The following is a 25,275-nucleotide window of genomic DNA, read 5'->3' on the forward strand; positions in this document are numbered from 1 at the left end:
GCACAGCCTGACGGCCGCAGGCGCCTTCCTGAGCTGGCCCTTGGGCTGCAGCAGGTGTGGCCACTCACCACCCGCCAGAATGGCCTGGGCTGGGCTGGCGGCCCCAGGCCCCATGCCTGGCTGCCAGCTATGGGGGCTCCTTCTCTTGCAGGTCAAGCAGGCTCTGGGCCTAAAAGGCCTGTTCCTCAGAGGCACAAAGCCCGGGTCCCTGGACAGTCATGCTGCTGGGCGGCCCCTGCCCCGGCCTTCCGTTAGCCAGCGGCTCCTGCGGCGCACGGCCAGCGCCCCGACCAAGAGCCAGAAACCCAGCCGCAAGGCCTTCCCAGAGCTGGTCCTGGGCACGCAGGACACGGGCTCCGAGGGGGAGGCCCGTGACGTGGCCGCCCCCAGCCCTGGCCCCATCCCAGAGGCCTCAGCCCCAGAGGAGCCTGGCAGCCGCAGCCCCCGAGGTAAGGCGCCGGCGGGGAGGAGCCCGGCTGGGGGTAGTCTGGCCCAGGAGCCGCCCTCTTGTGTCCCCGAGGGCCCCGGGCCAGCTGGGATGGCCGCTACCTGCATGAAATGTGTGGTGGGCTCCTGCGCTGGTGAGGACGCCGAGGCCCTGCGGCGGGGACAGCTGCCTAGCCCGGGGCCCACCGCGACGCCAGAGGCCATCAGCCAGCAGCCCCGGGCCCGGGCGGACTCGCTGGGGGCTCCCTGCGCCACCGCGGGGACAGGCAGAGGGGCTGCGTGGCAGGGTCCGGGTGGCGGCGGCGGCTGTTCTGCGTCCTCGGACTCCAGCGGCCTGGGCAGCCCCGAGGTGGTCCCCCGCTGGCCTGAGGGCGCCCACAGGCAGGCAGGGGCCATGCAGAGGGAGATGAATGCCTTGTTCGTTCAAAAGCTGGAGGAGATTAGGAGTAAATCCTCCATGCTCTCCACCGGTAAGACCAGACGCTCCGCTGCAGCATCCTCCGTGCTGTCCCTGCACACGCCCCTTGGCATGGCCTGGGCTGGGTGACCCCCTGCGCTGCTGTGTGCAGAACTGCTGCCTCTGTGTGCTCGCCGTGGCTTCCTTTCCCTGTGCCCCGCTGGCTTGCCTGGAGGTCCCCTGGAGCCCCCAGCACCCCTCCCTGTCGACTGTGCCTGTCCCCTAGGCCTCTTGCCCTCAGGGCCCCCCAGCACCTAGGAGGCCAGGGAGCAGGCCTGACCCCAGTTGCTGTGTGTGCTGAGGCCCACGGGCCTGGTACTGGCCTGATCTCAGATCCAGGGGCCGCTTCCAGTCCCCCACAGCCTCTCCCCAGGCCAGGCTGCACGTGTTCAGCCCTGGTCCTGCACCGCAGTCCTCTGGAAAGTCTGGCATGGTCGGTGGTGTGCTGCCGGATGGCCCCTGATGGCGCCCGGGCCCCAACGTCAGCAATGGGGGTGTACCCTGCACCTGCCTCTCCGCCCTGGGCATTCATTTATGGCCTGAGTTGTGCTGAGCAGCAGTTGTGACAGGGGACCCCAGGACGGGGAGGGGCTGACAGCTGAGCCGTGCCCCCACCCCAGAGCCCGATCCATCCTCGCACCCCACCCAGCCTTGCTGTTTGTCTGTCCATCTGCCAGTCCCACCCACACGCTGACCACCCTCTTCTTTCTGTTCCCACGCTGCCTCTATAGTTAGGGATTGAGAACAGCCGAGTGCCAGGTAATGGGGCCCGGCCCCTGTGTGCCCTGGCCTGTTTGGGGCCCTGGGGACCCCTCTTAGGGGCACAGCCTGTCTGCACCCCCAGCCCCAGTAGCAGCAGAGCCAGAGGGCAGGGTGGGGGGCAGCTGTGTGCACACGGAGGGACCTGGCTGCTGAGGGTCCCGTGGGCACTGTCCGTGGGGGACATGTCCAACATGCTCCTCTCCATCTCGTCCACAGATACCCGCCCCTTCTCCATGCAGAGGACGGGCTCCTCTCTATGTGGCCTGGAAACTATTGCTGAGGAGCCAGCCCTGGGCCCCGGCCCCCCACCTCTGGTGGCTGCCCCCCCCAGCCCCTCCCCGGGAGGGCCCCTGTGCGCCTCGGGACCTGGCACCAAAGTGGCGAGCCTCCCAGCGGTCACTCTGGGAGCTTCCGTGCCCTTCCAGCCCAGGACCCGGAGCAGAGGGGACACTGAGCAGCCCCCGGAAAGCCGGCGGCAGGGTTACCATGGTGGGGGGCCTGAAGGTGTGTGTGAGGGGACCCCTAGCAGCCAGGTGGTCAGAAGGGCCGAGAGCGAGGGGCAAGTGCCCGCAGAGCACCCGGGTGGATGGAGGCCCCCAGCCGGGCCCTGCCCAGCTGTGTACTCAGACGCCACAGGTGGAGACCGGCTGTGGCGGCGGCTAGAACCTGGTGGCCATCGCGACAGCGTGTCCTCGTCCTCCAGTGTGTCATCCAGCGACACGGTCATCGACCTCTCCCTGCCGGGCCTGGGTCTGGGCCTCGTCCTGGGCCGTGAGGGTGTCTCGGGGGGTGTCTCAGGGGCTCCAGCTGGCCGCCTGCCCCTGCGGCCCTGCCCAGCCACTGCCGCCCGCCTGGACCTGCCTGCCGTGACCAAGAGCAAATCCAGCCCCAACCTGCGGGCCGCCAGCCAGCTGCCCGCTGCACCAGAAGAGCTTCGGCTGCGTCCCCTGGTGCCCAGGCTGCCCTGGGGCCACCTTCCCCTGGCAGGCCTCCGGGACTGCCCTGCAGCCGCCAAGTCCAAGAGCCTGGGGGACCTGACTGCCGACGACTTTGCCCCCCAGGTGGAGATCCTGGGCCAAAGCCTGGGCCTGGTGAGGGAGGGGCGGGCAGGGCGGGGGGCGCGGCGGGACGCCCTGACGGAACAGCTGCGCTGGCTCACAGGCTTCCAGCAGGCCGGCGACATCACCTCGCCCACCAGCCTGAGTGTCGCTGGGGATGGGGTGCCTGGTCCCCCCGGCTTCCTGCGGCGCTCCTCCTCCCGCAGCCAGAGCCGCGTGCGTGCCATTGCCAGCCGGGCCCGGCAGGCCCAGGAGCGGCAGCAACGGCTGCAGAGCCCGAGGGCGCCCCCGGGGGAGGAGCGGGGCACCCCCGAGGGTGCCTGCTCAGGGGGCCAAGGGGGCTGCGGGGACGTGCCAGGCATGGGCCCCTCCAAGGGCTCCGCTGCCCCCGGCCTCCTGCTCAGACTCTGATGGGCTCCCGGGGGCAGGTGCAGCCGCCCTCCCCTTGGCCCAGCACTGCTGTGCCAGGCACACTAAGTGCCCGCGAGAGCCCTGCCCTCTGCCCCTCACCGTTCCCCTAGGAGGAAGGGAGCCTGCCTGCAGTCTGGGCTGATTTTTCATGTTAAGATACATATGAAATGAATTTAAATTTTTAGAGACAAAGCTTCTACAACATTAAAATGGTGCCCAGTCCTTTTCCTGTCGTGACTGGTTTTCTGCAGAGCAGGTGGGCGCTGAGCAGGTGTGCATATCTGCTCGGGCCTGCGCGGCTCTCGGGATGCTCCTTATATGCCCAGAGCTGCCCGGAGCACTGTCTGTTCCCTGCCTGACTGGCCGGCGTGTTCTGCACAGAGCCTGCTCTGTATGGACACTCTAGATTCTGGACACAATGCCAATAATCACGTTCACACTTGCTGGGTGTGGGACACCTACTCCCCTGTGACTGTGTCCAAGCCTTCCTGGGTCAGGTCGGTGTGAGGACATCCCCGACCTCTGTCACCGAGGGCTCAGGGGGCTGGCTCCCCAGGGCTGGGGCCTTGCAGTCTCTGAGGTGCAGCCCTTGCTCCTCCTCTCCCCCCTCCAAGCCTCACTCTTGTGGGGGTAACCTCAGCCCTGGGCAGGGACCCCTTCCCAGAAGGCTAAATTCACACAGGTGCCCCTTCCCGGGAGGTGGGAGGCCAGCCCACCCCTAGGGAGTCTGTGCCTGGGCTCGTCCCTCACCCTGGCATCAGGCCTCTGCAGGCACCACCTGGTGTGCCGGGGACCACCGAGGACCTCTGCGACAGGCTGTGCCCTCTTGGCAGGCAGTGGGTTTGGCTGGGGAGGCCTTGGGTTCCACGCCAGATCAGCCCTACAGGAGGGTGGGCGCCTGACACAAGGCATGTCCTCCCTGAGGTTCTCTCTGTGGCCCCAGGGACCTGTGCAGCCCCTTGCCCACTCTTAGCCAAGGCCTGGGTGGAGGGCGTCTGCTGGCCCCACACACCTCCCCAGACCCAGCAGGTCCCTCCTCAGGTAGATGGGGGAACACATTTGTGGAAACTGGTGCCTGAAGGCCACACGTAGGGCACCTTGGAGGTCAGCCTGGCCGCCATGGCCCCTAGGATCTGGGGCGCAGTGAGGTGGGGCAGCTGGATGAGTCAGTCGGGGGGCTGTGGGCCAAGGTGGGCTGCTGGCTGCCAGGGCTCCCAGGGATGGTGCCCTGTGTCCTTGTGAAAAGCAGGGGCCAATCCTTGTCCAGCCCTGGACATGGTTATGTTCCGGGGGCTGGGAAGCCTGGTCTGCCACAGAAGAGTGCCTGGCAGTAGGGTGGGTGCCCTCACCATGTGGCTCTGTTAGGTGATGCTGGGTAGGCCAGTCAGCCCTGAGGGCTGGGCAGGACAGGAGGGAGGACCTGCGGGGGCACCTTGACGCCAGGCTGAATGGGGCTCTGGTTGGACTTGAAGCCTCCCGGGTGCCTGTGCTGGGCCCCTCTGCGCCAGGCTGGCCAGTGCTGCTCCCACCAGGAAGCCAGGGACGGAGAACAGTCAGGCCCGGGAAGGCCACACACAGGTGGCCACAGCCTGCCCAGCTGTGTCAGGGTGTCGGCTGGGCTGGGGAGGTGTGGGGCCAGACCATGGTGGGGCATGGGCATTAGCAGGGACACTGCTGGGGGCCCTGAGGCTGGCTGCCTGTAGGGACACAGACCTGCCTTGGCCAAGTGGCAGCTACGAGCCACCTGCATGTGGGGCTGGGGTGACACATGTGGGGTCACGGGGGGGGGGGCCTGGAATGGTGCAGGAGTGGTCACAGCCCCACATGAGTGTGTGGAGAGTGGGGGACGCACTGGCTCCCTGATGACTGAGCAAAGCCCCACCTAGCCTGCACATGGGGAAGGGGCAGCACTCAGGGCTGAGCCCAGTGGGGTGCCCGCCATGGACAGGACTCCGGGCCTGGGCCCACGGTCACATGGTCAGGTCAGCTCCCAGCAAGAGTGTGTGCAGCCACCAAGGCCCTGTGAATCCTTGATGGCCTTTATGGCTGCCACTCTGAGGCAAGAGTGCGGCTTGGCACAGCCACACAGGGCAACCTTTCCTAGACAGACACGCTGATGGGAGGCTCCTCCCTCTGGACAGGGGTCGGGGGCAGTGACGCAGGATGGCCCACAGGCTCACAGCCAAACTAGGGCCTCTGGGAGCGAGCAAAGGGAAGGGCTGGCAGGACTCGCTGTCTGTGAAACCACACGGCACGGTCTGACGTCACTCCAGCCTCTATTTGGTGCGGGCCCCCAGCCCTTGCCGCCCTGTCAGACACGTGCGTGTATTTACATCTATACATATATATGTGTATATATATATATATGTATATATATATATATATAAAAGATTATTTCACAGTTAAATATATTCCAATACGAATGTCTCACTGGACAAAAGTCGCGTCTCCCACCACGAACACGGCAGCATCACAGAAACCCCAACGCCACAAGCGCCATGCTCACACCTGGGCGCACCTGCCCGGAGTCATAGGCGCGCGACATAAATACTCTGATTTGAACTTGGTTTCCCTGTTGCAGTCGAAATACATTCCTGACAAGCGACGAGCGGAACAGTCTGGCAGGGCAGGCGCCTCACTCAGCCGGAACCTCGTACTTGAAGATGACGCTGAAGAGCCGGCCACCCAGCCGCTCAGCCAGCCAGGAGTTCTTGATGACGGCCAGCTTGAGGCTCTCACAGCGCAGGGCCGCATAGTAGTTGGTATGGACAGCGCGGCCCATGCCCTCGATGACCACCAGGTCTGCACCTCGCTCCCGAACCAGCACGGCCAGGCCCTTGTCCAGGCGGCTTCAGGAAGGAAGGGGGCAGTAAGCAGGCAGGCGGGACCTCACCCTGAATGCAGCTGCCCCCCCGGCCCCGCCCCAGGTGGACTCCACGCCCTACCTCCTCACAAGGGCAGTGCCTGGCAAGGATGCCTGGGGCCCCCAGCCCTCGGCTCAAAGCACGGCCCTCGGGTCTGTTGCTAGAAAGCGGGCCCTTTGCAATCCGGGCCTGACCACGCTTCTCCACGTGGAACCCTAAACGTTCTTCCTCCTTTCAAGGAGGTGAACTCCCTGTTCCTGGTTGGTTAATGGTGGGCCCGAGGAAGGGAAGAGGTTGGCTCAAGAACTGTCCCAGCTACAGGCCAGCTCTCAATGGCCAGGCTCTCACGCTCTAGGATCCCCAGTGTGGTGACTCCATCGTTTGAGCCGTCTGTCTCCTCCCAGATGAGGCACACCCCACCAAAGGGCTGTGGCCTTCAGCTGCCCGAACACGTACTGGGGGCCCGGGCGTGCGTGCAGGTGTCTTGGGGTACCTGAGGTCCAGACACGGGGAGCTGGAGCCCGTCTGCATCAGCAACAGCCTCTCCTCTCTGAGTGCCGAGCTGCCAAGCATAGGGGGTCGGTTGGTGCCCGTGAGCTGGTACCCAGGGGACTCCCACCATGCCTGTACTTTTCCATGCGGGGCTCCCCCAGCCCCCGGTGCCTGGCCACTTACTGAACAACAGGGTCCATGGCTGCGATGCGCTCAGCCACAATGAGGGACTCGCAGTAGGTCACGTCATTCAAGGCGGGTCCTGAGTTGCACGCCAGGATGACCTGTAGCGGGACGCCCCCAACTCTGTAGGGACCTTGGCCACAGCCCGGCACCAAGTCAGTGTTTGCTTGCCCGCCCACCCGGCGCTGCCGGCTGAGAAGCATGACACCCGATGACCTCTCACTGCTTAGTGGCCTCCAGCGGGGCCGGATCCTGGGTCGGGATGAAGACGGCCCCAGAATGCTGCGGTCAGGCTGACCCAAGGTCCGCGGCATAACAAGCCTCACCCGCACCTACCTGCCCCACACAGAGGCCACGACGGCGCCAACCCCACTGCAAGTGGAGGGCCCAGGGCAGGGGTCCCACCGCGGCCTGGACGCTCACCTCCGTCCCTCTAGAGAGAAGCTCCCTGACAAAGGGGAAGACTCCCAAAATGACGTCTATTCCACTGTTATCTGCGAAAATTAAGGCACATTTGTGAGGGGGCCCCTGTAAGACAAAACCAGGACGTTCAGTTGGGAACAGGCGCGTCCAAGCGTTGCAGACACCTCCGCACTCCACAATCCCCGCAGGCTGAGGCTGAGGGCTGCTGGCTCCCGCAGGCGCTGGGGTGTCGGGGGGGGGGAGGGGGGGAGGGCGCCTGTGCCTCTTCCAGAACCGTGGCCCCAACGACCTCTGAGCCACGGCCACTGACCTAACTGGTAGAGCCTGCAAGAGTCAGGCTGGAGCAGGGGGCAGTGAGCTCAGAGCTGCAGCGTGAGACTCCTGGGGGCCCTTGGCACCTCGCCCTGGGGCAGCCCCGTGCCACCTCCCGCAGCCCTCCCTGCCTCCCAGGCCTGGAGAGCACAGACTGGCCCTAGGACAGAGGCGGGGACCTCGGTGTGTACCTTCAGTCTCTGAAGCCACTTGCTATAGGAGTCCACGAGCCACGGCCGCTCTGTGGGACATGGACACGGTTAGCCACACTGCCCCGCAGGATGGTCCCCTCCTGCAGCTGCCCCCTTGTGACACCCCCCCGTACAGGGTGGGGGCTCTGGTGCAGGAGGGGAGCCCTGGGCATCCCTACCTTGCAGCTTCATCTTTGCCTCCTCAAAGCCAAACTGGGGATCAGACTCGAGGACGCTGCGTGGGGAAAAAAATAAATCATGGAAACCCTCACACCTTAGCTCACAGCATTCACTGTAGAGCCCAGAGGAAGCATCTCCCAGAGTGGACGGGTGTGTTAGGATCCAGAGTGGGGAGGTTGCCTGCCACTGGCTGGCAGTGCTCACATGCCCCAGAGCAGGCGGTCTGGGGTGCTCTAGAATACGCACGTACTATGGGACCGGCGTGGGGGAGGACAGAGGGTCCTGAGTGCGTGGCAGCCTCTGGTAAGGCCCTGGGTCAGTGCCAGGCCCCAGCTTCACCCTGCACACACACCCCAACACGCCACCTAAAGGGACGAGTGATGGGGTGAGTGGCTTTACTCCATGTTGGAGAGGGTGCCCTGGCTGGACCCAGCAAGGGCCAAAGACAGGACACCAGGTGGGGGACAGTGTCCTGCAAAGGGAGAGGCCCTGCTCTGTGGTGGGCAGACCAGCTGGCAGGGCCCAGGGCTGGGTTGGTGGTGCCACTCCCTCAGAGCCCCCAGGAAACCCTACAGCGCCCCCAGGCTGACAGCCCAGGCACAGGTGCTCAGGGAGGCTGGGGCATGTGTCCCCACTTGAGTCTGCAGGCTCCTTCTCCCAATTTCAAACGCTAAGTATTGTCTGATTCCCACTCTAACATGCAAACCCTGGGTTTGGATTTCTACCTCTGAAAATGTCAGCCCCCAAATCCACACCCCAGCCCTCTGTCTGCCTGCTCTTGACGGGCCCCAAGCAACACCCAGTGTGCTGGGACCCCCGTCTCCCCACTGCCACCTCTTTGGGGCGGGGCTGGGGCACCACACGTGGCCAAGGGGGACAGGATGGCTGTGGTCCTGGGCTCACGCCGGGAAGAGCAGGCAGGGGCAGGGCTGAAGCGTGGAGAGGCCGTGAAGGCAGCGGGCACCTACTCAGAGACAGCTTTCGCTCCCCAGTCGAAGACGTTCCCCGCCAGCAAACCTTTCACCAGGGCCAGCTGCCTCTCCTCCCAGCCCAAGGCGTCCAGACAGCGGATCACCCTCGGGAAGCACTTTAGCGCGACCCCGTTTTCCTTCTGCTTGACCTGTGGGGAGAGGCGAGAGTTGGTCAGGGAAGAAGCTTGCGTCCCCAGGCCCTCGGCAGCCAGGGCAGAGGGAGGGCGCCCTGCTGCAGACACTGCGGAGATCACCAAGAACCCGCTCTAGGGGGGACAGAAGGCCCAGCGCACTGTCATAGGAGCTCTAGCAAACCAAGATGGTAACATCTGCTGATTTGGAAGAGTGCAGCCTTAGGCAGGAGTCAGCAGCATCCAGGCTCATGCACGCTTGACCCGCACCGAGGTGCGTGAGGCTCAGCAGGGCTTTGGGCCCAGTATGGCTGTGCTGCGGGCCTGGACTGGGCAGAGAAGGGCCGCGAAGGATGACTCAGACCACCCAGGTGCCTGGTGCCCCATCCCCAGACGCCCCGTCCGAGGGCCAGGGTGGCAGGAACTGGTGGGCAGCACTGGCTTTGAGCCCCTGGCTGTCGTGCCCCGGCACACAGCCTCCTGGGCAGAATGGCCCATGGAGGAGGGTGGCACCTCTAGGCCACCTGCCAGGCTCTGGCTGGCGTGTTGCCTTTCAGGGCAGGACTGGTATCTACAAATGCCAACTCTGTGATGGTCAGTGGATCTCACCCAACCAGAGACAGGAGACCCTCCAATCCTCAGCTCCGTAGCTGGTGCTGCCAACCAAGAAGCCACCCCACACTCCCACGAGGTGGGCTAGGCCCTGCCTGTTCCCTGCTACCCGGGCCCCCCTTGCAGGCGCCAACCCTGCATGGGAAGGTGGCACTCACTTTGGAGTAGGGGTCTGGGAAGTTGAACTCATTCAAACAGTGCTCCCTTGTGTCCAAAAGGCTGCGCACGGTCAGGGTCCCGTAAGCACTGGGAAGAAGCAGGAGAAAGGAGCTTGGTGGGTCGATGGCCTAGCACGGTGCCCATCATGTCCCTGCCATGGAAGGCATTTTCCTGGTGCTCAGCTGCCAGTGGGAGGGTCAAAGAAACCAGGAGAGTAGGTGTGGGCAGAGGCAGGTGCAGAGGCAAGTGGTAGCCCAAGGACAGGCCATTGGAAGCCCACTCCACAGGCGGGAATGCGCCTTCCCCTCCAGAGGCTGCCCCTTGGGCTGCCCACGGTAGAACTCCTGACTCACAAGGCTGCTGCCCGCACCACCCAGCTGGTTCCATGCCCATCCTGGGCCAGGGGCAGCAGGACACTCACAAAGGCTGGTGCCGCAGGGTCTGCAGCTTGCTCCAGTACTTCTGCCGGAACTTCTCCGCCCTCTCGGCGGCATCCACTGAGCCCGGCTGGCTGGCCACTGCACGCTTCACCACCTGCCGAGCACAGGGTGGTCAGCACAGCCCCGGCTTTCACTCAGCCAGGGCCATGGTGAGAGCACATCCCCATGTACAGGCACATAGCTACTGGTGATCGGTCTCCTGGGGGCTTTGCCCCGCGGGGTGGGAATGGGGTGGCCACTAGCTCTCCACTGAAGCTTGGGGCCACACTGCCCAGGATGGGCTCCTGCCACACTGGTGGGGGACAGGTGGCTTGGGACCATATTTGGAGGCCGCGCGGGGTGCGGGGCTGGGAGCCCTCAGGCTGAGGATAGAGCCTGGGGGCCAGAGAGGCTGGGACATGTGTGTTCCCAAAGGGCCAAAAAGGCCTGAGGCATGACCCACCAGAGCCTGGAGTCCAACTGCTATTGGCCCTGACCCCATACACACCGGGTGCTTTTGAAGAAGCTCTGTCATTTCATGTGCTGGTGAGAAATGTGAGGACCCAACAAACCCCTGGGAGGCATGTTTTTCCCTGGTTAACAGAAATCACCCCCAAACTCAAACATGGATGCCACGGTCACCGGAGCCCCCGTTCTCCTTCCGCACACCTGTCGCTTGCTCCTCGGGAGCCCATGTCTCGTCCCCAGGGGCACCTGGCCCGCCCCGAGCCCTCACCCCATCCAGGGCCTCCTCGAAGCAGGTGAGCCAGTACTTGCGGGCCAGAGCGTCGTCCGTCAGGTCGACCGTGTCGGGCACGTAGGAAGACGGGTCCAGAAGGAGGGGCAGGTTGACTAGTGGCCGCTCCAGCCGGTCCATTTCCAGCAGGTCAAACTGGGATGAGAGATGAGAGATGATGCACGCATCAGCGGGTGGTCCTTTGAGGCCTAGAGCCAGCCCCTTTGTGGGAGTGGCCGGAACCCATGGTAGCTGCCGCGGCCTCAGGGGACAAGCCCGCTCTTCCTGGGTCTGCCCAAACCCACAGAGGCCACCTCCTCCCAGTGGCTCTGCTGCTTTTCCTGCACTAGAGTGGTCCCCACAGCTGGGGGCTCCTGCACCAGGGTGTGGTCATGCTTTCACTCCCCATTTCTGCCACTCAAGGCTCCACAGGTGTGGTCCCCACTCACGGCCCAGTAGGCTCTTATTCTGTGACCCCCTGGTATACCAGGCCCTTGGCAAGGCTACGGGGAGCCCATGGGGCAGGAAGTCCAGGCTTCTACCAGCTCCTTGTTCCCCACAGCACGGGTGCCCAGCACACAGCCCGTGTCTGAAACCAGCTCTCTTGGCCTCACGGAGGGGCCTAGGGTCCCCTCATGGCCGATGTGCGACCGGTGGCTGCTGGCGACAAGCATGCCCTCCAGCAGTTCTAAAGGTGTGGTTGCTCAACCAGCTGGCGGGTTGGCGTTTCCAATAAGACCGAAGCCAGTGTGTGCGCACACCTGAACTCTACACGTGCCTGGCAGCTCTCCCCCTGCTCTCTGGAGAAGCATCCACTGCACTCCTGCAATCGTCCCTTGTCTGCCAATGGCCTACTGACTGGCAAGCTATGGGGGTGAGGAGCAGGTGAGCTCTGCGCTGCGGCGTCTGCACAAGAGGAGCCACCACAAGGAGACAAACCAGCTTCTGGATGCTCCTGAATCACAGGAAGGTCAGCAATGAAACGGCTGGTATATCACCAGGCGATGAAGGGAAGTGGATGGTTTTCCATCTCTGGGGCCCTGGCCTGGTCTTCGGGGGCTCCCCTGCTGTCTTGACAAGTAGGAGTTCAAACCATAGCTGTTCCTTGGGTAGGCTCCACCCACCCCTCTGTGAAGCGTGCAGGCTACGCAGAGACCCAGCGCAGGAGGTGTGTGTGGGGCTGAGCATCAGCTCTGATACACACGTCTCTTGCTCACGTATCCATTTGGCTTCAGGAGTCCTAAGACTAGAATCCACACTGCTCCCCCAGAAATCACAGATACAGAGGCCCATCGTGTGCCAGTCACTTGCTCCAGCCAGGCCCGAGGTGTGGGGATGTAGGGGGATGCTTTCCCTCCTGGGAAGTCACGATTATATCACACACATTCCTGCAACGCTTACGCCAACTAGGAAGAGAATCTGTGTCCACAACTGAAAATCAGCTGTGTCCGAAGAGCCAGCAGGCTGGTTCCGAAGGTGGCGTTTTAACTTGTGTGCCCAACTAGTCGCTTCGATTCGTCCAGCTGGTTCTCCAGCCTGGTGCCTGAGTTCTGCTAAGTGCCCAGTGACTGACAGGAGTAACATGCCACTTGGGGGATGATCTCAAGAAGCTCATGATCCCCCAGGATGAGCTATGGTGGCAGCATCTTGCATCTGGCTGACGCTAGGCCTGGCCAGAGAGCCTCTCTGCCCACTCAGCAGGCCGGAGGAGCCCCTGCCCAGTCACGTGGGTGTCTCCCCAGCTGGAGATAGAGGACTGGGCAGGAAACCTCCCAAGACTGCAGACTGTCCTGTATGGTTTGAAACCATCAGGCAGAGAACATGGTCTGAGAGAAGGGGCCTGGGTTGGTGCCTGCAGCTCTGGGTTTTAACCTTGATTCTGCTGTCACTGGTGCCACAAACCTGGGGAAGCACATTCCATGTTCTCCCTGCATACGTAGGGGCTGGATGGCATGGTCTTGGGGCTCCAGCAGAACATTTGGAAAACACAGAAATGCTAAGGCCTTGAGGAGGGAAGCAAGTGCCTGTGCCTCTCTTTTGCCCCAATGTCCACAGCTGGTCAGCGGCCAGTCTGCCCCAGGAGAGGGAATCATGGAACCAGACCCAAAGGACCCCACACTTACGGTGCCGCTCCTCGCCCGCTGTGTCGGGCAGAGCTCTGGGGATGAGCTCATCAGCCCGGAGCTGCCTGCGTAGTTCTCTCCCCAGCTGTACTGGTTAGGGTCTAGAGTGGGGAGAATTGGGTGTCACCCCAGGGCTACCACACTGTGCCCTCACCCCAGGACGGCCAGACCACCGCTGAAGGTCCCCACAGCCCCTAGGGGAGCCTGGGGGTCATGCTATGCCACTGTGTGCTCTCACCAGCACCGAGACCTCATAAAATGATTACGGGGACCTTCCCAAGCTTCTTAGAACAGCCTTCCCTGCCTCTCCCAATCACACCTCTCAAGCATCCTTCAAAGAGGGCAAGCTGCCAAAAAGTCAGAGCTTGTCTGACAGTAAGGAGGCAGGAGGGAGGTGGAGGAGGGCCACCCGCCCTGGCTCCTGCCTGGAGCCCTGGTCACCCATGAGCTAGACCCCCCTGGGGTCGGTCACATGGCACACAGACGACCCCTCAGAGGAACTGCTGCAGAGGGCTAGCCGCCCGCCCCCAACCCCGGCCACTGCTATGAAGGGCCCAGCATGTCCAGCACATGCCACTTAGGCCCTGGATTCCAGAGGGAAACCTGCTCCCACAGCCTCTGAGGCCTGGTAGCTTGCTCCACACCTGTCACACTGCACATACCCTGTGTTGCCCCGACGTGACCACAGGCCATCACCATGGCTGCTCTACTCACTGTCTTGCTCCGCTCCTTTGAGAAATGCTCCGATGGCTCCCAGGTAGCCTTCGTGTCTCAAGAACAGTGCCTGGACTTCCCCCTGCCACGGCAAGACCCCACCTGAGCTGGCCTCACCATCACACGAGGGAAGTCTGGGCGGTTTTAAACCAACTTGACCCAGGTGGCCCCTCTCTATGCAGCAGAGACTTCCTGAAAACCTCTGCCACACATTGGTCAGACAAACTGCATTCAGTGCAGAACTTAAAAGCTTGACATTTGCAGAAATCTGAGTGTAAAGAACTTCTTCCACAAAACTAACACCCCCCTATCACCCCACTTGGCAGATACTGTGAGCCCATCTGCAGGCCCAGCTCAGAGCAGTCCTGTGGAACGAAAGCCATGTCGGCACTTGCATGCAGCTCATCTACAGTGGGAGACAGGCCTCATGCCCAACTCAGAGATGGCCAGGGTACCTGGGTACAGGATGTTGGCACTAGCCAGAGGAGAGAGGTGGGGGTGTGGTCCCCTGCTGCTGGGCTGCCTGCCCTGGGCCCCCCTGCACCCCTCCATTGGCAGGCATCAAGGACACTGGTGCCCACGCCAAGGATCTGGGAAGAGGGAAGCCCGGGGTGCCGGAGGGGGAGGAAGTGGCAGTCCAGTACCTTGGAGAAGAAGTTAATGCTGTAGGTGATGGTGCGCATGGTGACTGGGTGGCCCCGGATGAAGAAGCCGCCGAAGTACACCCTGTCCAAACAGTGTAGCTTTGCGTAGAGGCAGGCGAGCTGCCCAATGTCATTGCTGATCATGTGTAGCAGGCTCTTGGCCATGTCCTCCTTGGAGAACTCTGGGAAGGGGCAGAGGCAGGGTGCTGCTGGGGGGCTGGGCCCATGAGGGGGAGCCAGCGCACGGAGGGCATCGGCAGGGGCCCGGTACCTCTGTCGGCGGTGGCCGACTTCCCAAAGCTACTGGCGATGAGGTTGCCGCTCAGCCCCAGGGTCTGGTGAGCCCCACCGTACACGTCCTGCACCAGCATGTCCACATTGGCGTGCTGGCCCTTGGAGGCCAGGTGCAGTAGCTCATCGAACTTCTGTGGGGACAGGGCAGATGGAGGTACATGCAGTGTGGGGGTTGCTGGGGTTCCCGAAACCGAGCCCACGTGGAGGGGCAGGTAGTGTGCCAGGCTGAAAGGTGCTCCTGTGTTATCAGACCAAAGGTGGGGAGAGGGAGGCAGGGCTCCACAGACATCCCCCGGGCAGACTGGCTGTTCTCACAACCATCCTGCAGTGACCAGGAAACCACTGCCACCTTGGGCCCCACGGTCACAACCCTCTCCTGGGAAAAGTCTGGGACACGGGACTCGGTGCAAAATCAGGAGTGACTCTCTGCAGCCTGGGATACCTTTGTTTTGGTGAGCAGAGCCCCAAGGCCCCAGAAGGTGCCACCGCCGATGGAGCTGCCACCGATCCACTCAAATCTGTCCTCTGTCTCCACCTGGAAGTGCAAGCGCAGCTGAGTGAGTGAGTGGGCCCAGCCAACAGGTCCCCAGACACAGGTGACACCACTCCTGAAGGCCAAGTCTGGGCCTTCCGCCTTCCCCCAACAGCCTGCACCAGCGCCCTACAGGTAGCCGCGTGCCCGTGATCCCCAGAGCCAGAGGGGGTTGCCCGGCCTGCTCCAACATGGCAGGCGCCCTAGTGATTGCTGCCCAGTCCCCACGCACCGCCCCACGAAGCACGCCTCACCTTCACGATAGAAACTCCAGAACCGATGTTGACCAACAGATACGGGAAGATGTTCGGGTGATTGGTCTGGAATTTGAACTCAGGGTCGGAATCTTTCTGATACACGAAGGCCTCGTGTGGGATGTTTTTCAGCACAAAGTTGCAGCCTTTGATCAAGCAAGTCATCACATCCTCCTTGTCCACTCTGCAAAGGATGGAGCCTGGCCACTGAAAACGCCATGGGCCACAGAAGGGCCCTCTGCCACTGTACGGTGGCTCCAACGGCTCATGCACCAGGGACTCTCCCGGATCACTGCCCCCCTGCCCTGGCCGAGCTCAGCTTCTGACTTGGACAGGCACACGCAGCCTCAAACACAGCCCCTCACACTGTCCCCCTCCCTTTGGCCCAGCACATGGCTTCTGACGGGCCAGCTGTGTGCACCATGAGACCCAGCACTCTGCCACGGGACAAACGGCCCTGACCTCAGTCTCCATGCAGGCCACCGCGTCAGAACCTCTGCTCCAGAAGCACAGGGGGCACTGCTGCAGGAGCAGGGTGCCCTTCCCTCCTTGCTCCTCCAGCCCTGCCTATGGTTCGGCAACTAGAAGCCTCCTGCCAGCCCAGCCACAGTCTAGCCCCAGGGTGGGTATGGGAGCCCCAGCCAAGAACCAAGGCCAGTGGCTCTGTGCCCCGCAGCCCCCATGGCCCCTACTGACCTCAGCCGTAGCTTCTCTTCTATGAGGTCCTTGAATTTGTACGCCCCGCCCCCGGTTGCCTGGATGACCTTTGTCTCAGTGTTAACGAGGTGGTCTTTGATGAAGTCCAGGCAGGCTTCTATGTAGGTGTTCTCGAACTTGACAAAGTGCAGCCTGGCAGTAACCTCCTCCTGGACAGAGATCTCGTAGGGCGGCTCGTGGTCCTGCTCTGCGTCCTGGGGATATAGGGTGAGGGTCTATGTGTGCTGCCCATAGGGAGGGAAAGATGTGGAGATGAGGGCCCCGAAATGGGCACAACTCTCAGTGCCAAGTTCAGGTGGGAGGGATGGGGAGGGAGCCGGTGAGGGTGCTCCTGCCAGGGTCCTGGAGAGAAGGGGCCTGAGCCAGGCAGCACGGAAGGATTTCAGTACTAGGAACGTCCAGGAAGCTAAGCCGATGTGGGTGTGCAGCAGAGTGGGGGCAAACGGGAAATGAGAGCATTGTGTGGCCTGGGGCACCCCCTCACCTGCCAACCCAGCCTGCTAGGCAACTTACCTTGCCGGAGTAGTCAAAGGACCGCACTCTGGCAACTTTGTGCTGCACAGTGGAGTAATAGGCCAGCTTGGTCAGTGAACCCCCTGGGGGGAGACACAGACAGAACAAATTCAGGAGCTGGCCAGGGTGAGGGACCGAGGCTCATTTGCCCACACAATCTCCTCTGCCAGGCTGGGTCCTGTGCATAAGGTGCTTGGTGTTACTTGGACTTAAAATTCTGCGGGGTGCCAATCAGAGGAAAGGAACCAACAGTGAGGCCCAAACACTGCTGTCTCTGAGAAAGCCTGTGCCATCTCAGGTCCCGGACCAAACCGGGCTTGAGACTGTCCGCTTCCCCTCCATATCAAGTCCTAGAGGAGAAAGAAAAGCATCCTGTTTCCAGGAGGTCTCAGCGATCATTAGTGATTCAGAAAAAATCTGTTTCAAACTTTAATCTTGAAAATTACCCAAAGAAAAAAACTGGAAAATGCCAGCTTCATTGACAAGCACACCTGACTATCTGTGGTAACAAGAAGGAAGCAATAAAAGGAGTATTCTCCAAGTGTGGACAGGCAGAAAGAGGGGACCTTCCCCAGAATGCTCTAACAGTCTACCCTCTCACAGCTCTGGGCTGGGAGGCCACACAGGGCACAGGGTCTCCTACCCCAGGCTAGCCCTGGGACACCCTGGGAAGCTCAGCAGCAAGGAGCAGGAGAGGCCTTCATTTTCCCAAAACACATTTCAAGGCCAGTTAAAAAGACATTCCGAGCAGTCACTTTCAGATCTATAGATGGAGGCGGCAGGTAAACCCGTGCAGGACTGTCCTCGATGGCGGGGATGAGGAGGAGCAGAAGGCTTGGCGCCACAGGACAGCTCTGAAACCAAGCTGGTTCTTGTGGGCCGGCCAGGTGAGACAGAGCCCTATTTGAGGGGGAGACAGAAGCTAATCTCTTGACAGTTGCTCTGTGACACAATCCCAATGGGATATAAGAGAAACACTCCAGGCAAAAAACATCTGAGGGCTGAAGCTCATCCAGGTAACAGAAGCCTGAGGCTGAGAGCAAGCGTTCGAGCCTACCCGCTGGAGCCACCGGCCCACAGTGTGGACAGGGCCTCCCAAGACAGCCGAGACCTGCCCTTGGCGAGCCCTGGTCAGTTCACCCCGGCACAGGCTTACTCTCATCCCTAGACCCTGGGCTTTAGAGGCAGAACTCAGGTCTTAAGCCTCCTTATCCCGCCTCCCTTCCCCCAACCCCAGCCTGGCCCGGAGTGTCCTTTGCTCTGTGAGTTAACTGTTTCCTAAAAAGGCAGGCAATGCAAAGGGATGAAGATACACTTTGAGAAACTTTTCAAAAGTTATCATAACAAATTCCCAGGTCAGAGAGATCCAGTTTCAGGTTGCATTTCTTTTTGAGAGCTTTAAATCACAACCTAAATATGAGGTGTGGGGAGCTGTGGGGGCTGCCATGGGAGGCAACTTGGTGTCTGCGTGCCCCATACCGTGCTTCCCACATGGGGCAATGCCCAGCAGCCTGTACCCCCCGGGGAAGGGAAGAGACAGGAGTCTGGGAAGTGAGTGGGGATGTGCAGAGTGGGGTGGTCAGCCTGAACCAGGGTGAGCTCAGAGCAGGACAGCGGGTTCTAGAAGACAGCAGGAGAGCTCATCAGTTCTCAGGATCCCTAAGACTTAGTGACTGCCAATCTAGTCCCTGGCCACAAGCCCCGGTACGTCACATCTAACAAGTGCAGTGACCAGGCTGGTGAATGCAGTCCTGTGCTAATCAGGGTGGGATGAGAGCAAAGCTTCCCTGGTCCAGGGCCAGGAGCACCCTGACTGATCAGCTGCCTGTGTCAGTCCTCCAGCACCCAAGCCAAGACTCCCGGGGTTCATTCAGACCCTCAGGGGCTGGGCATCGGGTCATCCTCTCTTCCACCATCTCTGCCTGTCCTTCCACTTTGGGTACCAAGGCACAAGGAAACCACAGTGCATGTCCCTGCCCTGTGGAAACCCGAAGTCAGGTCAGCTTCCATTATGTGTTGATAGAGAAAATGTCCCTGATGCTTTCAAAGCGGGGAATCCACTCAACTGACGTGATTGTCCGAGAGACGAACAGGCCTGCCAAGAACGTAGAGCAGCTGAGCTTCCCTGGATCAAGAGGCTTGGCTGAGGGAAGGGGAAATGGGAGAAGCCTGTTTTGAAAGCAAACTGTTGACAAGCACACTGGCTGGAGGATCCAAGTTGGAGGACCTATACCCAGGCTGTGACCTCCCACCAGCCACATGAACCTAACACGAGGACTGTGCTTAGTAACAATGAAGTTGTCCTATGGGGATACGCAGACACGGGACCCAGAGCCGGGGGAACTTTCAAAGAGAGGAAATGAATATTGACACTAAAAATATCCCTCCAAGTGTCCTTTTCCCCGGAAACTCCACCTGGACTCACGCTGGAAGACAGGCTGCCCCAGGACCTCATGGAGCCAGGGCATGCTATCCGGGACTGCCGGAGCTCTGTGGCTACAAGCTGGCCCCCCGCCCCCGGGGCCACACAGGACCTCTCAGGTCAACCCCATGGCAAGCCAATTTTCAGCTGCACTTCGGAAACGCTAAGGTCCAACTCCCTCCCATGGAGCAGACCCCTGGTTGTGAGTGCAGCATGACGTCTGGACGTCTGGGCTCTCAGGGCTCTTGGAGCACACCCCTGACTGGGCTGCTACCACATCAAATGGGCCTGTCTCAGAAAGCAGGCACAGCAGGGCCCTGGGGGAGGTCTTGCTGCAGATGACCCCCTAAGCGGGGCCTCCAAGCTTACTGTCGGCTGCAAACATGCAGCCAGGCACAAGTCTGATCAGGTCCCACACCCCTCGTGGGGTGTGCATACCTGCCACCAGGTCAGTGCTCTGAAGCACCGCCCCTGACACCGCAGCAGTCTGCAAGGTGAGAACGCAGGAGCCAGTCCACCTTCCCACTGTCAGGGCTCCTACCTCCCCTGAGGATGCTTCCCCCCCACCAAACCCCAGACATCAAAGCCATCCTCATGAACAGGCGCGTGGCCCATGCATCACAGGCCAACAGCTCCAAGGGGTCAGTCCAGGTCTCCCTGGGACATCCCAACTTATTAGAGGAGAGAGGCACACCAGTCCACTTTCAACAGGTCAGGCGTCTTACAAGTGGCCAGGGCCGCCTTGCTGGTACCAGGCATGAGCGCCCACACTCGGCTGCTGGCAGGACCAGCAGACAGAGCCCCAGCAGAGATACTGAGCCCCAGCAGGGGAGAGCTGTGTGAGGCCGCTGGCCTGCTGCGGGAGCCCCGGGCGGGCGGACAGTAGGACAAGGCCTCAGGCCCAGTGTGGTCAGGGGCAGAGGGCCGCGGGCCCAGCCCGCCCAGATTCCAGGCCCACCTGGCCCTTACAGCTGGTGACCTTACACGGCTTGGCTGCCTCTGCCCTCCGCGTCCTTCTCTGTGAGAGGGGGCAGCGGGGAGGTGTCCGGCGCTGGAGTGGGCTGAGGGTCTGGGGCGGGCCTGGGGCGGGCAGGTCGGCAGGCTGGGTGGGGCCCTGGGGGCACCCGGCGGGCCGCGCGGCACAGGGGGATCCTGAAGGGTGCCCGCGCGGGCCCCACATCCTCGTCCAGGGCCTCCCAACTCCCGCCGCAGGCCAGCCGTCCAGGAGCTGAGGCCGTGCCGGCGGGAGGGCTTCGGGCTGGGCCCCAGCGGGCAGCCCACCGACGATTCCCTTGGCCCGAGGTGTGGCCGCCGCCCGCCCTCGGCGCGGCCCCACAGGGCGGGCCCCGGACCCCACTCGTGGCCCGCACAGGCCCCGCCAGGCAGCCGACCCTCCAGAGGTGAGCCACCGAGGGGTCGCTGGGCCGCCCGCCTCTCCGCGCTGGACTACGAGGCCCGGCGTGCCCCGCTCCGGCCGCGCGGCGCCTGCCGGGAGCTGTAGTCCGGCCGCCGCGGGGAGCGCGGGCGCCGGCGGCCCAAGGACTACAAGGTCCGACAGGCTGTGCGCGCCGGCGGCCCGCGCCCCGCCCTTCGTCCTTGCCACCGCCCCCGGCCCGCCGGCTCCGCCGCCGGCGCCCACGCCCGCCGCGCGCCGCCCCGCTCCCGGCGCCCGTCCGCGGCTACCTATGTCAATGGCGAAGCGCTTGGCGTTCTCCAGATTGCGGAAGATCTCGTCGGGGGGCAGCGTGATGCTCTTGTCCAGGCTGTCCCCGCTGCTCCCGCTGCCGCTCGCTCCACGCTCCGCCATTTTGAATGTGCCCGGCCAGCCTAATCATCTATGGAGATATATGCGCATATATTTGACTGCTAAACGCCTTCCGCGCATATATTATGCTAATGAGGCGCCCGGGCCCGCCCCTCCCCGCCCGCCCCTGTGGTCCCGGCAGCGCGGGGTCCCCGAGGCCGTTGGACCAACACAAGACGTCTGGACTGTTGTCTTTGTTGCTCTTTCAACGAGCTTGCCAGATGCTGACGTCCAGCGCTCTGAGCGAGTGCAGAGGAGGCCCCTGAGGCTCGAGACCTCCCAACACCGGCCTCTTTCAGTCAGTGCGGCGCATGACCTACCAGCACGGAAGGGTTGTGGGTTGCAAAAGCCCCATGCAAAATAGGGGTGTTGGGGACGCTGCTCTGCAGGCGCCCCCAGCGCAGGGTGGACGATGCACTGGCAGCTGGAGAAGACACTCACTCTGATGGGGAGGTCTGCAGAGAGTGCAGGGGAAAGCAGGGCAGCCTGCCTGGAGGAGGCTGCCTTTTGGCAAAGTGAGGGAGTCTATGGGAGTTTGCAGGGAACTAGCTGACACGGTTCCAGAAGTTGGAGCATGGACACAGATGGTGGTGGGGGCGGGTTTCAGGGCCAGTCCCTGGGAAGCTTCTGATGTCTAGGAGATCCTTGAGAGATGTGTCTCCCTCCAGGGCACTGGGCCCAGCTGGTGTTGGTGGCACACAGAGGGTCTCTAAGGTGGCTTTGGCAAGTGACTCCAGGGACCCTGGGTTGGTTACTTAGTGTCTCTGGACCTCAGCCCCCTTATGAGAATTTCAGCGGCTGCCTGGCAAGGCCTGGCCTGTGGAGCAGCAGGCTCCAGCAGTGCCCAGGGGAGGGGCTGTGGCTTCAGCACATCAGGCAGAGGCTTGGGGAGTGGCAGCCTCCAAGTCTTCTAAGAGGTGGGTGTGCCCGGTGGAAGAGTGCAGAGGGTCTGCTCCCAGAGGGTGCAGGCCTGGAGCACCAAGGACCCTGAGGTGCGGGGGGGGGGGCGGGGGGGTTGTGGGTCTGGCCGGGAGGCCCCCCTTCCCGGGCAGGGACATGCCTACCCGACCTGCAGTGTGCTGTGTGGCAGGCACTGGGCTGGCCTGGAGAGGGCGCCCTGGATTTTCCCACTCAGAGTGGCCAGAAAGGGATTGCGGTGGGGGTGGGGGTGGGGGTGGGCAGCAGGGAGGAAGGACGCCAGGCTGAAGAAATGTGAAAGCCTCTTGGCCCCACGTCCAGCTCCTGGGCCCTTTTAGGCTCTTGCAGACTCACCCAGCATCCACAGTCTGCCTAAAAATAGGTGCCCTTTCGGAGGCAAAGGACTGTCCTTGGCAGGTTCAGCATCAGCACTGCCTGTTTCAGCCCTGGGGAACGGTGGGCCTGTGGGGAGGACGGGGTACGACTAGCCAAGCAGGGGCTCCCAGCAGCTCATCCAGGGATGGGGGCTGCTGGCCATGCAGGAAGGCCAAGGTGGAAGCCAACCCCTTCTCCCATGTGTGTGGTAGAGGGGGCAGCTAAACCCCTTTTGCTGCAGCAAGAGCTCCAGGGCAAGCTATGGTCTTTGCATCCCCCTCATCTAAACAGAGTGGGAAGGTCCTGTAGCTGTCACTTTACTCCCCATCCTCCCTGCCAGGGACAGAAACCTAGTCTCCTGCTGCACACAAGGGTATGGTCTGTGGGGCCTGTTCTCCTGCCTGCCTGCCTGCCTGCCTGCCTCCTGTCCTCATTCATTCCCAACTTTGCTTAGTCAGGACGAGCCCTTCTTCCTTGTCTAGAGGGTCACTGGCAATGACATGTCCCACCTGCAGTTGAGTGTCACCACAGTGTCTGCCCTGCTTTGTCCCTGCAGCCCCACCCACCTGATGACTGTTGAGGACACACGTGAAGCACAAGAGACGGACCCCAGATGGCTGCTTAGTCAGATTTTATTGGAAGTTGGCAGAGCAATCCCATGGGCTCCCATGTGACTGAAAGTTCAAATTCTGAGTACACAGTCATGCCCACATGCAGCCACCCACACAGAGGGATCCTTTGAGGATCATGGTGGAGACCCCCACCCTCCCCACAAAGCCCACTATGAGCCCCAGCTAGACAACCAAGGGCACAAAGGGCCTTTTGGCCACGGCTCTGCATGGTCCTTCTGTGCCCATCCAGGCTGACACTCTTTCCTATGAGGATACACCTTGAGTTCCGCCTTCACAAAAGGCAAATGTGCCCACGGCACGGCCCACCCGCCAGGCCCTCTGGCCCAGCAGCAGCAGGCCCTGAAGAAAGTCCTCTACACGTGGAGGCACCGGCGGACCGAGCCCCTGACGCCTACAAATATCATAGAACCCCGGGCGGCGGGGACTTCCCAGAAGTCACTTGCTGAAATGCAAACACAGAACAACCCCGTGGAGTCAGACACTTGGCAGAAGGTGGGCCCTGATTGTCCTATGTGACAAGGACTCTGTAAGCGCATTCTCTTGAGAATGACCCTCCTGCTGGCCCGCCAGCCTGGAGAGAGAGCCTTCCGGAGAAGGGGGCCTGTCCAGGCCCGAGAAGGGACAGACACATGGCCAGAGAAACAGGCTGGCTGGCCCTCCAGTCCTTGGGGTGGCCACCCACAAGTCCTGCCGGGTCACCAGGGCCGCCAGAGGCCGCAGGTGGGCTGGCGCGCTGCAACTGCGGTGGCCTTGGCGGGGGTGAGCACGGGCGGGGGCACCGTGCCCGTGGCCTTGGGTTCCTTGGTGGGCACAGTGGGTGCAGCGGGCGGCCGCTGGAAATGGTAGAGCAGCTTCATCTGCGTGTCGCTGGCTGAGTGCAGCGTCAGGAACTGCACGGCTTCCTGCAGGCACCAGGAGTAGCCCTCGCTGTAGTCCTGGTGCAGGCTTTTGGGGCCGGCTGCAGCGGCGAAAGCTGCAGGGGGAGGGCAGTGGTGATTGGTACCCGCAGGCGGGGGCGGGCGCAGGGGACCGGGGCTGCGAGGGACGGGACACGGGGAGTGCGGGGCATGGGGACTGTGGGCTCACCTTTGCTGTGCTTTAGGTAGCTGACCGCCATCTCCAGGATGTCGGCCTTCTCCAGCTTGGAGTTGGGCTGGTGGCGCGCGAACTCCTGCTCCAGCAGCAGCTTCAGCTGCTCGATGCTGCTGTTGATGCGGTCGCGGCGCATCTTCTCCACGACTGGCTTGCGGAGCTGCGGGGGGACACGGGCGTCAGGCGGCAGCCGGGGCGCGGGGGCGCGGGGGCGCGGGGCGGGCGGGTGGCGCACTTACTCGGTTCTTCTCTTTGGGGCTGAGCAGCTCCACGGCCACGGTGCTGGGGGCCATGCCTGGCGCAGAGAGGCGGCTGGCGGGCGGCGAGTGGCGGGCGGCGGGCCGGCGGGCCCTTTATAGGCGCGGCGGCGGGCAGGCGCCTGGGGCCCGGGCGCCGCGGCCGTTCCCACACTCGGCGGCCAATGGCCTGGCGGGCCGCACAAAGGCGCCGGCCCATTAGCGCACGCTAAATTGCCTGTGAATTGGCGCGGGCACAATGGGTGCTCCCTGGGAGCAGGTGGGCCGCTCTGCACAATGTCCGGGCTGTGGGAACGCGCTCGCCCTCATTAGCATCCCGGGGCCTGATGCTGGGAGCCCTGCGCCTCAATATGCTGCCTTTTCCCAGGCCTCGGGGATGGGCGGTGGGCAGGAAAGAGTGGTGCCCCCTCCCTCTCCCGGTGACTCCCGCTGGTGGCTGGCAGAGGCTAGGTGGGGGAGGGTTTTGGAGTGAATCAGCGCATTGGCTTCCAGTGGTTTGGGCACCCTCCCTGACAGGGACCTGCTGCGCTCCCAGGGCAGGTGGAACAGAAGAGAGAGGCTCTCCCTGGACAGGCACCTCCATCATCCTGTATGCAAGTGGAGCAGGGATCCAAGCTCCTAGGATCAGACCGACTGGCCTAGGTGATCAGCCCGGTCTGTCACCTAGGGCAGTGACTTCTCCAGAGGTAGAGCTAGGAAAGGGGCTGCCATGCTTCCCTGGCTCGGCTTTGAGTAGCTCCAGGGAAGCAGAGCACGTGAAATGCCCAGCAGGGAGCCTGGCACCTAGGCACTATCACTGGATCTGCCTCACCCCATCCTCTGGGGAGTACCTTAGCAGGTGGTAGCACCTGGGATGCTCTGCCAACAGGCACTCCTCAGGACTGCACCCTACCTCATCTGGCAGGAAGTATGGCCATGGCTGTCTGCAGAGTAGCCATGGACGGAGAGTGAATGGCTTCAGGTGTATGTTTGACACACACACGTGGTCACTACACATGCAAGACTTGGGGGGAAGCCTCTGTTGCATGCTGCCCTCTGCCCAGTCTAGTGGGCACTTATAGGGTTTGCTTTCTTTGAAGGGCATTTTGCCAGTGGGTGGGGAGGAAGGGTGCCAGGTGGTAGACATGAGGGTCAGAGCAGGACAGGCCTGGAGCCCACTCGGATGCTGTACAATCT

General features: G+C 62.4%; 3 protein-coding genes across 4 annotated transcripts in view; 1 reads left to right on the forward strand and 2 right to left on the reverse strand.

The window, feature by feature from the left end:
- The window catches only part of PLCH2 (phospholipase C eta 2), a 33,540-nt gene extending 30,183 nt beyond the window's left edge, over positions 1-3,357 (forward strand). Inside the window, exons 21-22 of one of the 2 annotated variants that reach the window (XM_072731059.1) lie at positions 152-449; positions 1,883-3,354. In XM_072731059.1, the coding sequence (XP_072587160.1) occupies positions 152-449; positions 1,883-3,135 (1,551 nt within the window). In that variant the 3' untranslated portion in view covers positions 3,136-3,354. Of the gene's footprint in view, positions 1-151; positions 450-1,882 lie in introns of both variants that reach the window. The other variant, XM_072731058.1, reaches the window with a different exon arrangement.
- A 2,169-nt stretch (positions 3,358-5,526) lies between these two features.
- Positions 5,527-21,018, reverse strand: PANK4 (pantothenate kinase 4 (inactive)). The gene is made up of 19 exons (XM_026005163.2): positions 20,705-21,018; positions 16,600-16,682; positions 16,066-16,280; positions 15,370-15,553; positions 15,026-15,118; positions 14,561-14,714; positions 14,290-14,471; positions 13,646-13,727; positions 12,932-13,032; positions 10,809-10,964; positions 10,075-10,187; positions 9,653-9,740; positions 8,749-8,900; positions 7,780-7,835; positions 7,601-7,650; positions 7,098-7,202; positions 6,675-6,775; positions 6,493-6,561; positions 5,527-5,984 (listed from the first exon to the last, which is right to left on the reverse strand). Exons 1-19 carry the CDS (start codon positions 20,826-20,828, stop codon positions 5,771-5,773), a joined length of 2,322 nt encoding a protein of 773 aa, XP_025860948.1. The 5' UTR covers positions 20,829-21,018; the 3' UTR covers positions 5,527-5,770.
- Positions 21,019-22,734: 1,716 nt separating this feature from the next.
- Positions 22,735-24,184, reverse strand: HES5 (hes family bHLH transcription factor 5). The gene is made up of 3 exons (XM_026004898.2): positions 24,082-24,184; positions 23,837-24,002; positions 22,735-23,723 (listed from the first exon to the last, which is right to left on the reverse strand). The coding sequence occupies exons 1-3, from the start codon at positions 24,133-24,135 to the stop codon at positions 23,446-23,448; spliced, it is 498 nt and encodes a 165-aa protein (XP_025860683.1). The 5' UTR covers positions 24,136-24,184; the 3' UTR covers positions 22,735-23,445.
- Between the last annotated feature and the right edge of the window lie 1,091 nt (positions 24,185-25,275).

Source organism: Vulpes vulpes, chromosome 12 (assembly GCF_048418805.1).
Source record: "Vulpes vulpes isolate BD-2025 chromosome 12, VulVul3, whole genome shotgun sequence".
In the NCBI taxonomy this organism is placed as follows: domain Eukaryota; kingdom Metazoa; phylum Chordata; class Mammalia; order Carnivora; family Canidae; genus Vulpes; species Vulpes vulpes.